This window comes from Helicoverpa armigera, chromosome 1 (genome assembly GCF_030705265.1).
Source record: "Helicoverpa armigera isolate CAAS_96S chromosome 1, ASM3070526v1, whole genome shotgun sequence".
Lineage (NCBI taxonomy): Eukaryota > Metazoa > Arthropoda > Insecta > Lepidoptera > Noctuidae > Helicoverpa > Helicoverpa armigera.
In genome coordinates this window covers 17,789,634-17,801,902 of record NC_087120.1, presented here as the reverse complement: position 1 = coordinate 17,801,902, position 12,269 = coordinate 17,789,634, and the positions used below count along the sequence as shown (strand labels likewise).

Below are 12,269 nucleotides of genomic sequence, written 5' to 3'. Positions count from 1 at the left end.
CTTGAACACCATTACAGATTTATGAATGTTTTGTCCTAATGATTTTTGTGTATTTACAGATGAATTCTCATCGCAGAGTGATAGCTCGACGGATCTGACTGATATAATAAAGAATGAGAACGGTGATGCGGTACCACCGACGCCGTCGCTAGGCAAATGCAGAGCCCTCTATACGTACGAGGCAAGACTGAACGATGAACTTAATTTGACGCCAGGTAATTTCATTATTAATTAATTTATAGTACTTAAAATATTATAAACTAGAGGCCCAAGTTGGCCGAAAACATAAAAGGACGTTTATGTAATCGGTGAACTTGGGCTTCAGACTTGAAAATATTCATATTGTGAGTAAATTGCTAGTGTTGCTTTTTATGTAAATGTTTCATTTCATATTGTTTTATCCCTATTTTACCTGCCTTTTTAATTATGTAATGAAAAACGTTAGAGTATCTTAATATTGCTTAATTTTGTCTTAACTGTTGGAATAGCCTGAATTTAAAAAGGATTTTCAAAGTATTTTTGACCATTTTATATTGAAATCCTTACATGTGATATGTAAATATTATATTTCTTTCTGTGCGCATCTTATTATCTTCTGCTTAGCGATTTTTATATAGGTACTTGTCTGCAATAGCCTTATCACACTGGCGGATTTTCTGAGCAACACTATTCGCAACTGCCAGCAGAAAAAATACGTCATAAACTTTACGAACCGAGCGGTGTCGCTCGGAAAATCCGCTGTTGTGAAAATGCTGTCAAAGGTTTCAAAAACGAAAGAAAGTCTTGAACATGTTAAACCCACAAAAACAAACAAACGTCTTTTGTTACTCAATAACTTAGATTTTTCATGTGGCACGCAAGACAACATTTTCTTGGAGAATTCCCACACTATTCAGCTAGCTTATCCCTCTCGATTCCTATGCTACATGACATACCAGAATATCTAATTGGCAAAACTTTCAGGAGACATAATAAACATCCACGAGAAGCAAGACGACGGCTGGTGGAGTGGAGACCTGAACGGTATCTACGGCATCTTCCCTTCATCATACGTCGAGGAGATCACCACCTGTATATAGAACTGGAAACATCCGGACTAGACTGGTACAAACCGGAATTATGCTGTCAACAGTAGTTCGAACTGCTTAGATGTGTAAACTTAGGTACTCGAAGGACCATTGACTGTTGAACAGGAATTGCCTGAGAAAAAAAATTAAAACAAGGTTTTTGTATCACAAAGAGAATTCTTGAAAAATCTGTAGTTTACGCAGTCATTTTGTAAAATAATTTTGGATTCATTTTAATTTCATGTTTAAAAGAAGTGCCAAAATAATAAAAAGATTGCGTGAAATATTGGTTGTAGCTAAATTGCTGTTGCAAATAGCAGTAAAAATAATTTAATCTAGGTACCTACTTCTCTACTGTTGGAAATTATAATTGATTAGGATGAAAATCGCGCAAACCGTGTAAGAATATTAGTTCAATTTGTATAAACCATGTGTTGTAAATTAAATTCATTGGACTCTTATCTGTAGGTAGAGATAATGATTATATTATGTGAGTAGAGTCCAAAGATTTAATACTTAGCTGCATATATAAGGCTTTGAGAGCTAAAGAACTATATAAAAAAAAACAATACCTGTGATTGACTATACATAATCCACTTTTACCTGCATATTGTTTGTCACAGAATGATTGAGCAATGCGATATGCTACCTAATGTAAATGCATTTGTAAACATACAGTAGGTATGAAAACAATTACCGATTTCTAAAGCAACGACGGTTTGATGAAATAAATAAACACAGTTAGTAGCGGTCTTATCAACCTGGCGCCCGTCAATTTATTTTTTCGGCGACCTATGTTCAAAGAGGTCTGGCGCCCTGAGAAATCATTGCTTAGACCAATATTGATTTTATTTTTTGACCAGAGATGTTATCATAATAACAGTAGTGAGCACTGTGTATTTATGAAAATTACCTACACGAATATTGAAAATAAGTGATATTTATCTATTCATAAGACACGAAAGAATATCTAGACTAATAAGTATTATAAAATGTAAAGTGTTGGAGTTTATGAAATGTATAATAAGTTAAATTAATATATAAGTCGAGGAAGTCGCTATAACATATACACTGAACATGTAAATTATTATCATATAAGTATATAAAATTAAACCAAAGTGTTGTTATACAAATAAATTGTTTAAGAATTATATTTTTGTATTTATTCACGAAAAGTCCCATCGATATAGGCAAAAAAGGGGCATGTTATTGTCATAATCCTCCGAGCCTTTTTCCCAACTATGTTGGGGTCGGCTTCCAGACTAACCGGATTCAGCTGAGTACCAGTGCTTTACAAGAAGCGAACACAGCACAGGCTGTGTGTGTGAAGGCGCATGTTATGATATATAAATGAAACGCAAATCTCGTGAGATGACAACAAATTATTTATTAAAATAACGTTCTTACATTAAAGTTTTGGCAAGAAGGGACGCTAGTCCAAACATATTTACTTACTCCTTGTTACACTAATCTTTATTATCGTCAGACATGTTCCATGAGACCAAATAGACCATACTTTCATTCATATTCATGTTAACAGAATAACTTTATCAAGACGTACATCTTTGCTCCTTGATAAAAAGTTCTAAATCAATGAATCCGTATCTATATAATGGCCCTTCCCAATATATGTTTTGCTTACCCGAGTTAAGACTTTAACATTACTTATAAGAAGCTAATGTTTAAATTCTATCTCCAGTTTGCAACGAGTAGATAGAATATGGAAACGGACATAAGACATCTTCATAAAGTTATCCTGATACACGAAACGCACCACAATTCTTTATCTTACTAAGATACTTACATTAATAAAATGTGCGACGACACAATTTTACATTCCTAATTTTGTTCCAAATTCTTTGCTCCACGAGACATTCTTGCCTTTAAATAAATCATTATTAAGTAATATAACGCCATGTGAATTAGATTATAGTGGCATTTGGGTAAACTGAAAAGTTGTCATGGTTTGAACCTTATAATTATTGGCAAAAACCTATAGAATGCATCATCGTTATAGCTCAGTTATTAGTAAGCTATGGGGATTGCTTAGAATGTAAGAAAACATCTTCAGCTGTACCAAGTCAATCACTAGTTTTATTGTTCGTTTCCAAAGGAATATCTTTTTAAAACCGTAAACTAAAGCGATGATGAATTCTTTTGCTATTGTAACACAGACAAGCAGAAAAACTTGAAAGATCTACAATAAAATAAATCAACCACAATTCCGTTTGAGAGTTATTTCGTTATATCTACATTTGCTTACAATAGCGGCTTGAGCCAGATACAGTATTTTTACAAACATTTGAATACTACGACACCTATCTACTACTTATATAAATCAAAAGTAATCCAGACGGTATTTGGGCTGGACCGGTTTGTATTATAAGCTACATTTTTATATAACACAATATATTTTTAATTCGCAAAAAGTCTACAATGTTTTTCTGTTGTAAAAAACACTTGAGTTCTTCAATCTATGTTGTTTAATTTAATTTATAGTACCTATCTTTTTTTACTGTAATATTGTGTATTTTGTGGTATATGTCGCTGAGTAGGTACTTTTTTGTGAAACGTAAGATTCTTATTCTCAGGGATGATATTTGAATCTAAGAACTCGTATTTTAATAAAAATGCCATCGAATTAATTTTTAATAATTAATTAGTTGGTACAATACCTTCATATTCTATTGAAAATTTCAATGTTTCGTGGACCTAATTCGCATTGTTGCCCAATTTTATTCGAAAATATAATTTTTAGTACGTTATCTTTCCTATGTACAAAAATAGCATTACGTGTTTAATTCTATGATTAAGTCCAGCAATGAGCTTAGTGTGAGCAACAGGCTCCACTCGGACATCTCAAAATAAATTACTGATAATATTTATGAAAGCTAAATCATTATTATTTCGGCGACCATGCCAACATGGCGACTTTATTATTTCGGCGCCCTTTTGTACAACGCCCAATTTGTTACCGGTAGAATTTGGTGTTTCGATAACTTAAAATAAATCTGACCAGATAAATTATTTTAAACAATCAATTTGCATCATGCTAGACAAATCTTCAAAGTAATAAAAATAAGGAGACGCCCGAGTCATACTTACACAATGTCCTACTAATTTCGTGCCCAAAACTACGCCGTGTCGTGGACCCTATCTTAGCGACCCTATTCATTGTACGCTAAACCTTTAAACTGGTATATCTAGTTGAAACGACAACCACCAAACTCTCCTATGTACCTTACCTACGTAGCTTAACCTAGCGTCCTAGCCGATTAATTCAAACAAAATGCCAAGTTCTAAATATCGGGCTCTTTATTTTTGAAGAACGGATTTCAGAGGATGTTTTCGGGGGCTAGGCCCTTATCCTATACAAGTATACATATATAAATTAAGTTAAACAAAGGTAATTAAAATCAACCATTTTGTGTTGAAGTCAACTTCAAAGGCCCGTTGTCTATCATTAAATATTCCTGTTCTTAATTATTTTAATCTTAGGGGTAGGATTTTTTCCAGCATAGGTTATTTTTACTTAAATGTATTCCCAAGGGAGGCAGAATAAACATTATTTTATCAACTAATACATTTAATAAAACTGTGGTATTTAAACCTATGTGCATGTCTAACTCAGTCTAGTTCGTGCCTCGTTTGATCTACTTTTTATTCATCAGTTTATATTGGGCAGTGTTCGTTACCAGTAATGTCTCAGCTTCTTATTAATACAGGCGTTGGATGAAACGTCGAGAGGCATTCATGAGTCAGAAACTACCATTAAGACTATAGCGACAGAAAGATTACAGGTATTGTTTATATGTATGTATATGACTGCACAGTTAAGGTATGAGTTTTTCTACTAGAATGAACCGCCAAGGGCGGACGCACATTGAAGGCAAGAAGGTATTTCTTAATGTAAATCTTAGGTATCGACGTAAAAGTGACTATTTCGAAGTATGTCTAATACATCTTTTGACCGCTACATAGTATAGTTATAAAACATTGACAACATCGGCCCACTACTGCACAAAAGCTGAATGTTTCATTCATCTACTAAATAACATTTACTTACACTGCTTATTTTGTTATGAGACATTTTCATTTTATAATGATTTTGGTATCATCACAAAATGAGTGTAGCGGTCAAAAGAGTAGTGTGGAAGTTTCTCAATTGTGTTTGAGTTTATTAGTGTAGCGCCCCTATTACAAACCTGGCGACCTGTCTCATTCTAGCGCCCTAGTCGCTGAGTTGGATTATTGGGTCTCCAGGCTTGGACAGTCGGGCGCTAAGTATTTGCGATATTTTACAGGGCAATATTAATATTTTTTATATGTACGTTGTTTTAAGAGTAGTATGGGATGGGATGAAAAGAAAACAACAAAAATAAATCAAAGAAAGTCGATTACAAAATTATATTAGAAAAAAAAAAACAATAACAGAAATAATAATTTGCATCGATATAAGTGGAATAAATTAGGAGTCTTACAAAATACAAATTAGGAAGTCGATAAATTATGCAATTATTAAAACTAAACAAAGATATTTAGTGTAAACAATCTCAAAATAATGTAGGTTGATAACAATGGAATAGATGTGGAAAAAATATATAATAAAGACTAGAAATTGAGCGTTCAAGTGGACTATGTTTATAGAGAAGGGGACAAAGAATAAAGTCATCTCTTAAACGCGCCACGTATTTCCTAAGCTAATAATATAAACCCTACTTTATGCCTACAATATATACATGTGTCCCTTTCGAACTGGCTGTAACTTTGAGGTCGGAAAACAATGTTTTACATAATTTATAAAAAAAACAACTAACCCTTTGAAGGTATTTACAAATGTATCAATTTCGCCATAGCTGCCAATTTGCTTATATTTTTTGAAATCACGACTCAAAAACGACGATACAATAAATTCTCGTTGTCCATACAGACGTCGTCAGTTAATTTTGAAAGCAAATGAACATAGTTTCCAAACCCCGTTGTCACGCACAATATTTACTTACAAATCATTACGCCTGTCCTCATTAATTACAAATCTTATACATTTCTCTTCAACACAGTCATTAATCATTACAAAGTTTACGTTTATCTCGACAATTTAATATTAAATACCTGTTTTTAACAATAATACGCGTATATACGACAAAAATAACATACAAGATAAAAAATAAACTTACGCTTTAAGCCGTGTAACAACTAAAATAAACTTTGGCCAAATAATTAATTAAATTATCACACTGTGCGTAGAATGTACGATATCGACAACTGATCATTTGAGCAGATCTAATGATTGCGCGATCGCTTTGAGCATAACTTGTTCCTGTAATCAATTCTAGAATATTCTGCGTATACGCTCAAACGATCAAGTTCGTTAAACACAAAAATAAATCTTTAGTTTGATCAAAAGTATGCTTTGCATTGGCGTGAGCCGAACAACGAATGAGCAAAACAACTAATAGTACATACAAAGATATTTATAAGAAATTCGATCTCTACTTATACACTTTTAGTTAATAATCAGTAAACCTAAGCTTAATCTAGACTCTTCAGAAGAGTTTACCCGTTCATCACATCCAAATCGCATTGTGCTCTACAGTACTCACATAGAAATGTATCAAACACTCAAGAGTCGGACAGATCCATACTCCCGTGGAGACACATATTTTTGGCAAGAAAATATAAAAAGATATCTGTGAGCCTAGCTGACGACGTTTGGAAAAAGCATTCGTGACGTAGTCATTTCAAATCTATTAAACTGATTTAATCGAGTTCCAGATCTTACAAGTAAACGCCCTTATTTAATTCTAATGTAACAACCGCGTCGAACCTTCAACCTGACTGAAGCCATTTTTATCAGAGTCAGTACAAAACAGGCAAACAAAATATTTGGAACAAACTTATACGCAATACAGCGAAATGATAGTTTTGATTTGTTGTCAAAAAATCTAATTCGTAAACGTTACAAATTATTTTTGTCACTTAAATATCTTAGATACGCTAATAAACCCCAATTTTCCACTTACTACCACATTACGAATACTTTTCCAAGACCGTGTTTTCACAGGCTCACTTCACATACGACTGGTTATCACAGGGTGATGTGTTTACGACGGCTTCATGTCACAAAGTTACGCATTGTGATGATCAACTATGTCATACTGTGATGACTGATATATTATTAAATAGATGGTTCAATAAACTGTTATCATTGTATGGAGATAACGGTTTTGAAGTCCAAGTTATAAATAATGTCAACTACAAATAAATATGTCTGGTGAAACAGAAAAATAAATTCATGTCTTAAAGATGAGGATATATCAATAAATGCATAATAAATAATTCTATTCATATAAAAAATTCGTCTAAACTTACGAAGCCGTCGTTATGAGTAGTCAGTACTTTGATACAAAAAAAAATATAAGAACAGACGAACATAATACAACCATATCGCAAGGAGTTCAAGACCATTCACAATTTTCAAGACAGTTTTAAGATGGCAGTGATTTTTATACGGACTATAAAAAACCGCATTATATCTCTTCAAAATAAACTCTAATAAAATCTTAGTGCTAACTTATGCAAACTTTGGAATGTTCTGTGTTCTTTCAATATAAAATCCACGGTTTTATAACGTTAAAAATCTTTCAAAAATTGACATAAAATACTTAATCCTAACTTATATTTGGCAATAAATAAACTTAGGCCTTGAACCCCGTCTCTAACACACTAAATTCAATTTTAATGATAATACAACAATAAATTCACATTAAATACAAATATACGAGTAATGGTAGACACTACTGTAATATAATATGAGTGGATTTCGCTTACAATAATACTGGGTACACAATTATAATAAACTGAATCAGCCAACCTTGTTACCTGCCTTCGTGCACCTTACATTCTGGGAACAACAAAAAAACATACAATCAATTGAGTGAAACATTTTGTAACTGTGCTCTCTTCTCCTTCTCTCACAATATTTATGCGAATTGCGAACTCGCTATCCAGCACATTATTGGAAAATCTTAGAAATTGGAGATCAGATTAACGGCCGTTCTATCTTTAAGAAATCAACAGATCGATGGAATATTAGAAACAGATGTTAAAGTGACAAATAGAGGAAAATAACTAGAGATTGCAAACCGGGCTGAGAGTGGTGTATTTTTAGGCATCCACTGGGTCCGGTCATTCGAAAACACGACAACTTTGGCATGTAAGCCCCGACTTGTTGGCATGGCAAGCGTTGCGAACATCGATGCCGTTCTGATGACGGTCGCTGTCTATGCTCGTGATTTCGATTTTGAGACTTATTTGATTTAATTGTGATTTTATTACTGTTGATTTGCTGGCTTGAATTTTTTTTGGGAATCATTGTATTTTTACTACATTTGCAGCACTCGCCGCTGCCGCTGCCTCCTGCTGAGGAGCTTGTTGTCGGGGGACGGGAGAGGGGTATGTGGGACTCCCCGGTAGACTTTCCCGGTATAACGACTAAAAAGGCCCAGCGGCACTCCGACCTCGCCCGAGTGGGGGTCTGGGAATCTATGGCGTCCAGCCCCCAGATAGTTACCTGTCTAGTGCGCGGCGCGGATCTGGTTGAGGTCATCGTCGGAGTCGGTGGGGGGCGCGTGCTCAGAGCCCGCCAGCACGGTGAGGTGCGTCGAGTCGCTCTGCAGCGTGCTACACTCGCCGCCGCCGCTGCCGCTCCAGTTGCCGCACTGGGCCTTCTTCTGAAGAGCTTGCACGTATGACTGCGGGAGAAATCGACACGATTCGTTAAAAAACTTTTTTTACAAAAAGAAGTAGATTTTTAGAGAAAAACCAAAAACACGCTCTTGATTTTATAGGCCGCCATCTTGGGTAAGCCGCCATATTGGATTCGTAATGACGTTTCTTAAACAGTCATGTATTGTCGTCAGTACTCCTTTAGGAGCACTGACTCTGACTGATGTAATTTATTACATCCTAATTGAAGACCGGAAAGTGGGTGCGTAAGCGTGCAAACTCACCGAGCTGGGAATGCGGAACACATAAGTGAGACGTGAGATTTTGGGGTCGGCTTTAACTCCGGTTAGGACGCGCCTGAGTACCAGTTTTTTACAAGGAGTGACTGCTTATCTGACCTCCATTATTACGCACCTATCTCACGTGAAAATTAATATTTTTTCTATTTCTATCTTTCTATCAGCTTACCTGTGATATAACATCGCCATGCGCAGTCCTCACTTGGTACAGGTACCGGTACTTGCGCTGTTTCATCTCGGCGCGCTGCTCGCGAGTGATCGGCCGCGTCGCTTGCACTTTCAAGTGACGCTTCTGCGCGCTTATGCCTGGGGAAGAAGTAAGGAGATTTTAGTTAAAGACTATGAAATGAGGAACGAAAATAGCCTTAGTTTAAACTTAGCATGATGTCTGAGAGATAAATTGACGAGATGTTTTTAAACAAGAGCTATTTTCATAATATTTCAGAGATTTTGTTGCAATGGGAGGCTACATTGTGCATAATTGTTTTCTTGACAACGCCATATCACAAAAACCTACTGACAGCGTCAGCCTCGGCGGCGCCACCACGGGCTCTAGTGCCCATAGATGTGGGACATGAGTAATACTCACTCTGCTCGTGATAGATGCCAGTGGCAGTGAGAGCACACTGCGCGGTCAGGCCGACGATGGCGGCAGCGGGCCACGCCGCTAGCGTCAGCCACGACAGGCGGCACGGCGGCGCCACCACGGGCTCTAGTGCCAGTAGCTGTGGGACATGAGTACTACTCACTCTGCTCATGATAGATGCCGGTAGCAGTGAGAGCACACTGCGCGGTCAGGCCGACGATGGCGGCAGCGGGCCACGCCGCTAGCGTCAGCCACGACAGGCGGCACGGCGGCGCCACCACGGGCTCTAGTGCCAGTAGCTGTGGGACATGAGTACTACTCACTCTGCTCATGATAGATGCCGGTAGCAGTGAGAGCACACTGCGCGGTCAGGCCGACGATGGCGGCAGCGGGCCACGCGGCCAGCGTCAGCCACGACAGGCGGCACGGCGGCGCCACCACGGGCTCTAGTGCCCATAGCTGTGGGATGTAAGTAATACTCACTCTGCTCATGATAGATGCCGGTAGCAGTGAGAGCACACTGCGCGGTCAGGCCGACGATGGCGGCAGCGGGCCACGCCGCTAGCGTCAGCCACGACAGGCGGCACGGCGGCGCTACCACGGGCTCTAGTGCCCATAGCTGAGAGACAAGTAATACTCACTCTGCTCATGATAGATGCCGGTAGCAGTGAGAGCACACTGCGCGGTCAGGCCGACGATGGCGGCAGCGGGCCACGCCGCTAGCGTCAGCCACGACAGGCGGCACGGCGGCGCCACTACGGGCTCGAGTTTCGCGCGTTCCCATAGCTGTGGATACAGAAGTTTTTACTTAGACTGCGTATACACGGTGCATGTAGCTTGCAAATGTTGAGGCACATGCGCAGGTAACGTGCAGGTCCAGCGACTCGCGCATGTACCAAAGCAAAATACCCATCCGCGTGCTCTTGTCACTTGTCACTTGCGCATGTTAACTTGCTCCAGCTACTTACTTGCATCGTGTAGATGCACCCTTAGGGTTGTTCGAATTGAAAGGCCATTCGAAATAAAAGGTAACTGCCCTCCTAGGTGATTAAGAATTAATCCAATTTTTGTAATTCATTTCAAACCCACGCTTAAAAAAGAGAACACAACTAATTTAACTAATTAAATAAGTAAAATAAGACTGAACAACTCATTAAGAATTCCCTTTCAATATAAAATTCAGCCATTAGATCATTTCTAACTAGAGTCAGCTAACTAGGCCGTCTGTTACATAACTATTGAATAATTAAGTCCTTTCCAAGTTCCTAGAAAAGGCCTGGAAAGCCTTAGAAGTCAATCAATAATAGGCATGGCTATTTTGATCCTGATGTGGGTCAACAGGATATTTATTTATACCCAAAGGTGAGGTAAAGTTATTTTATAAAATATCTATGTAACCTTTATCTTTTATTAAATCTTCACCTTTAAATAATGTCATAATGTGTTTTATTTTTTAACTGACCTTCCAAGAAGGAGAAGGTTGTCAATTCGTCGGAATCTTTTCATTATCATCTCCCGAGCCTTTTCCACCTATTCTTTTTTAACTTTTGTTAATTTTGTTCACGATCTAAAAATCCTTTATGACCACGAGGAATATCCAGAGGGTATCTAGAAGAATATCTATATAACCTTGTTGTACTTTTCTTATAAGTAAGACCAAAAGTACATATAGGTACTAACCCACTTAAGCATCATCATTCGCTCGAAGAAGTAGTCAAGTGACGTAGCGATGACAGCGCCCCCATACACACTCGTGCCGAAGATTGTCAGAACTGAAACAGATGGAAAAGGGTCTAAGTTTAGGTACATAGTATTTTCTTAAGCACGAAGAATAACTTATGAGTATGACCACTTTTATGAATCTATACTAGTTTTTGTCAGCAGTTTTCCTGTGTCCCTCTATAAATGGGCTATCTAACACTGAAAGAATTTTTCAAATCGGACCATAGTTCAAAGCATTTTTTCAGCTACATATATATTAGTATATACATAGGTAGTTTTCAGTCGACATTAGTATGTTTGTTTAAAGCAGCTAAATATAGGTGACATTAAAGCTATTTTCAAACTTATAAGACTGTTCTTCTGAAATTAACCTTTTCTAAAATACCTTAGGTCTAAACTAAGCTTTAGAACTTTATCAATCAGTAAGTATTAGCATATTAGGTACGTATAGTCTCTCTGGAATTAGATTATGTAACCAACTCAAGTACAAATGTATTGGATTTCAGCGCCAATTCTTTCTAACCTAATCGTTTATTTATTGCGTGAGAATTTGTGTGAATGTTTTTCGATCATGTGTGTAAAACCTAGCTTTATATTTTTCTTAAATGAAGAGAAACGTAAGATGATAACGTAAATGATGAAACGTAAGTATCAATCGAATATAGAAAAATGGGTAATAACTGGTTCGCCTTTGTTGTAGACCCGCCACTGGAAACCAGCTTTCATGTAAAAAAGCATTCAAATCAGTTAACCAGTTTAAGAACAACTGTACCTACCACAGACATACAAAGACTCACAAAGACTCACAAAGCGATCAAACTTGTAACACCCTTTCTTTGCGACAGGGGTTAGCAAAATTTTGGATCA

General features: G+C 37.2%; 2 protein-coding genes across 3 annotated transcripts in view; one reads left to right on the top strand and one right to left on the bottom strand.

The window, feature by feature from the left end:
* The window catches only part of LOC110372461 (nostrin), a 77,207-nt gene extending 74,989 nt beyond the window's left edge, over positions 1-2,218 (top strand). For both annotated transcript variants that reach the window (XM_021329201.3, XM_021329199.3), the window contains exons 13-14: positions 60-215; positions 964-2,218. In XM_021329201.3, the coding sequence (XP_021184876.1) occupies positions 60-215; positions 964-1,079 (272 nt within the window). In that variant the 3' untranslated portion in view covers positions 1,080-2,218. The remainder of the gene's footprint in view (positions 1-59; positions 216-963) is intronic.
* Positions 2,219-5,446: 3,228 nt separating this feature from the next.
* Positions 5,447-12,269, bottom strand: part of LOC135116618 (transmembrane protein 198-like) — a 28,995-nt gene continuing 22,172 nt past the window's right edge. Inside the window, exons 6-10 of the mRNA XM_064036591.1 lie at positions 11,361-11,452; positions 10,322-10,466; positions 9,264-9,400; positions 8,641-8,821; positions 5,447-7,971 (exon numbers count right to left, since the gene is read on the bottom strand). Coding sequence (XP_063892661.1) covers positions 8,645-8,821; positions 9,264-9,400; positions 10,322-10,466; positions 11,361-11,452 — 551 coding nt within the window. The 3' untranslated portion in view covers positions 5,447-7,971; positions 8,641-8,644. The remainder of the gene's footprint in view (positions 7,972-8,640; positions 8,822-9,263; positions 9,401-10,321; positions 10,467-11,360; positions 11,453-12,269) is intronic.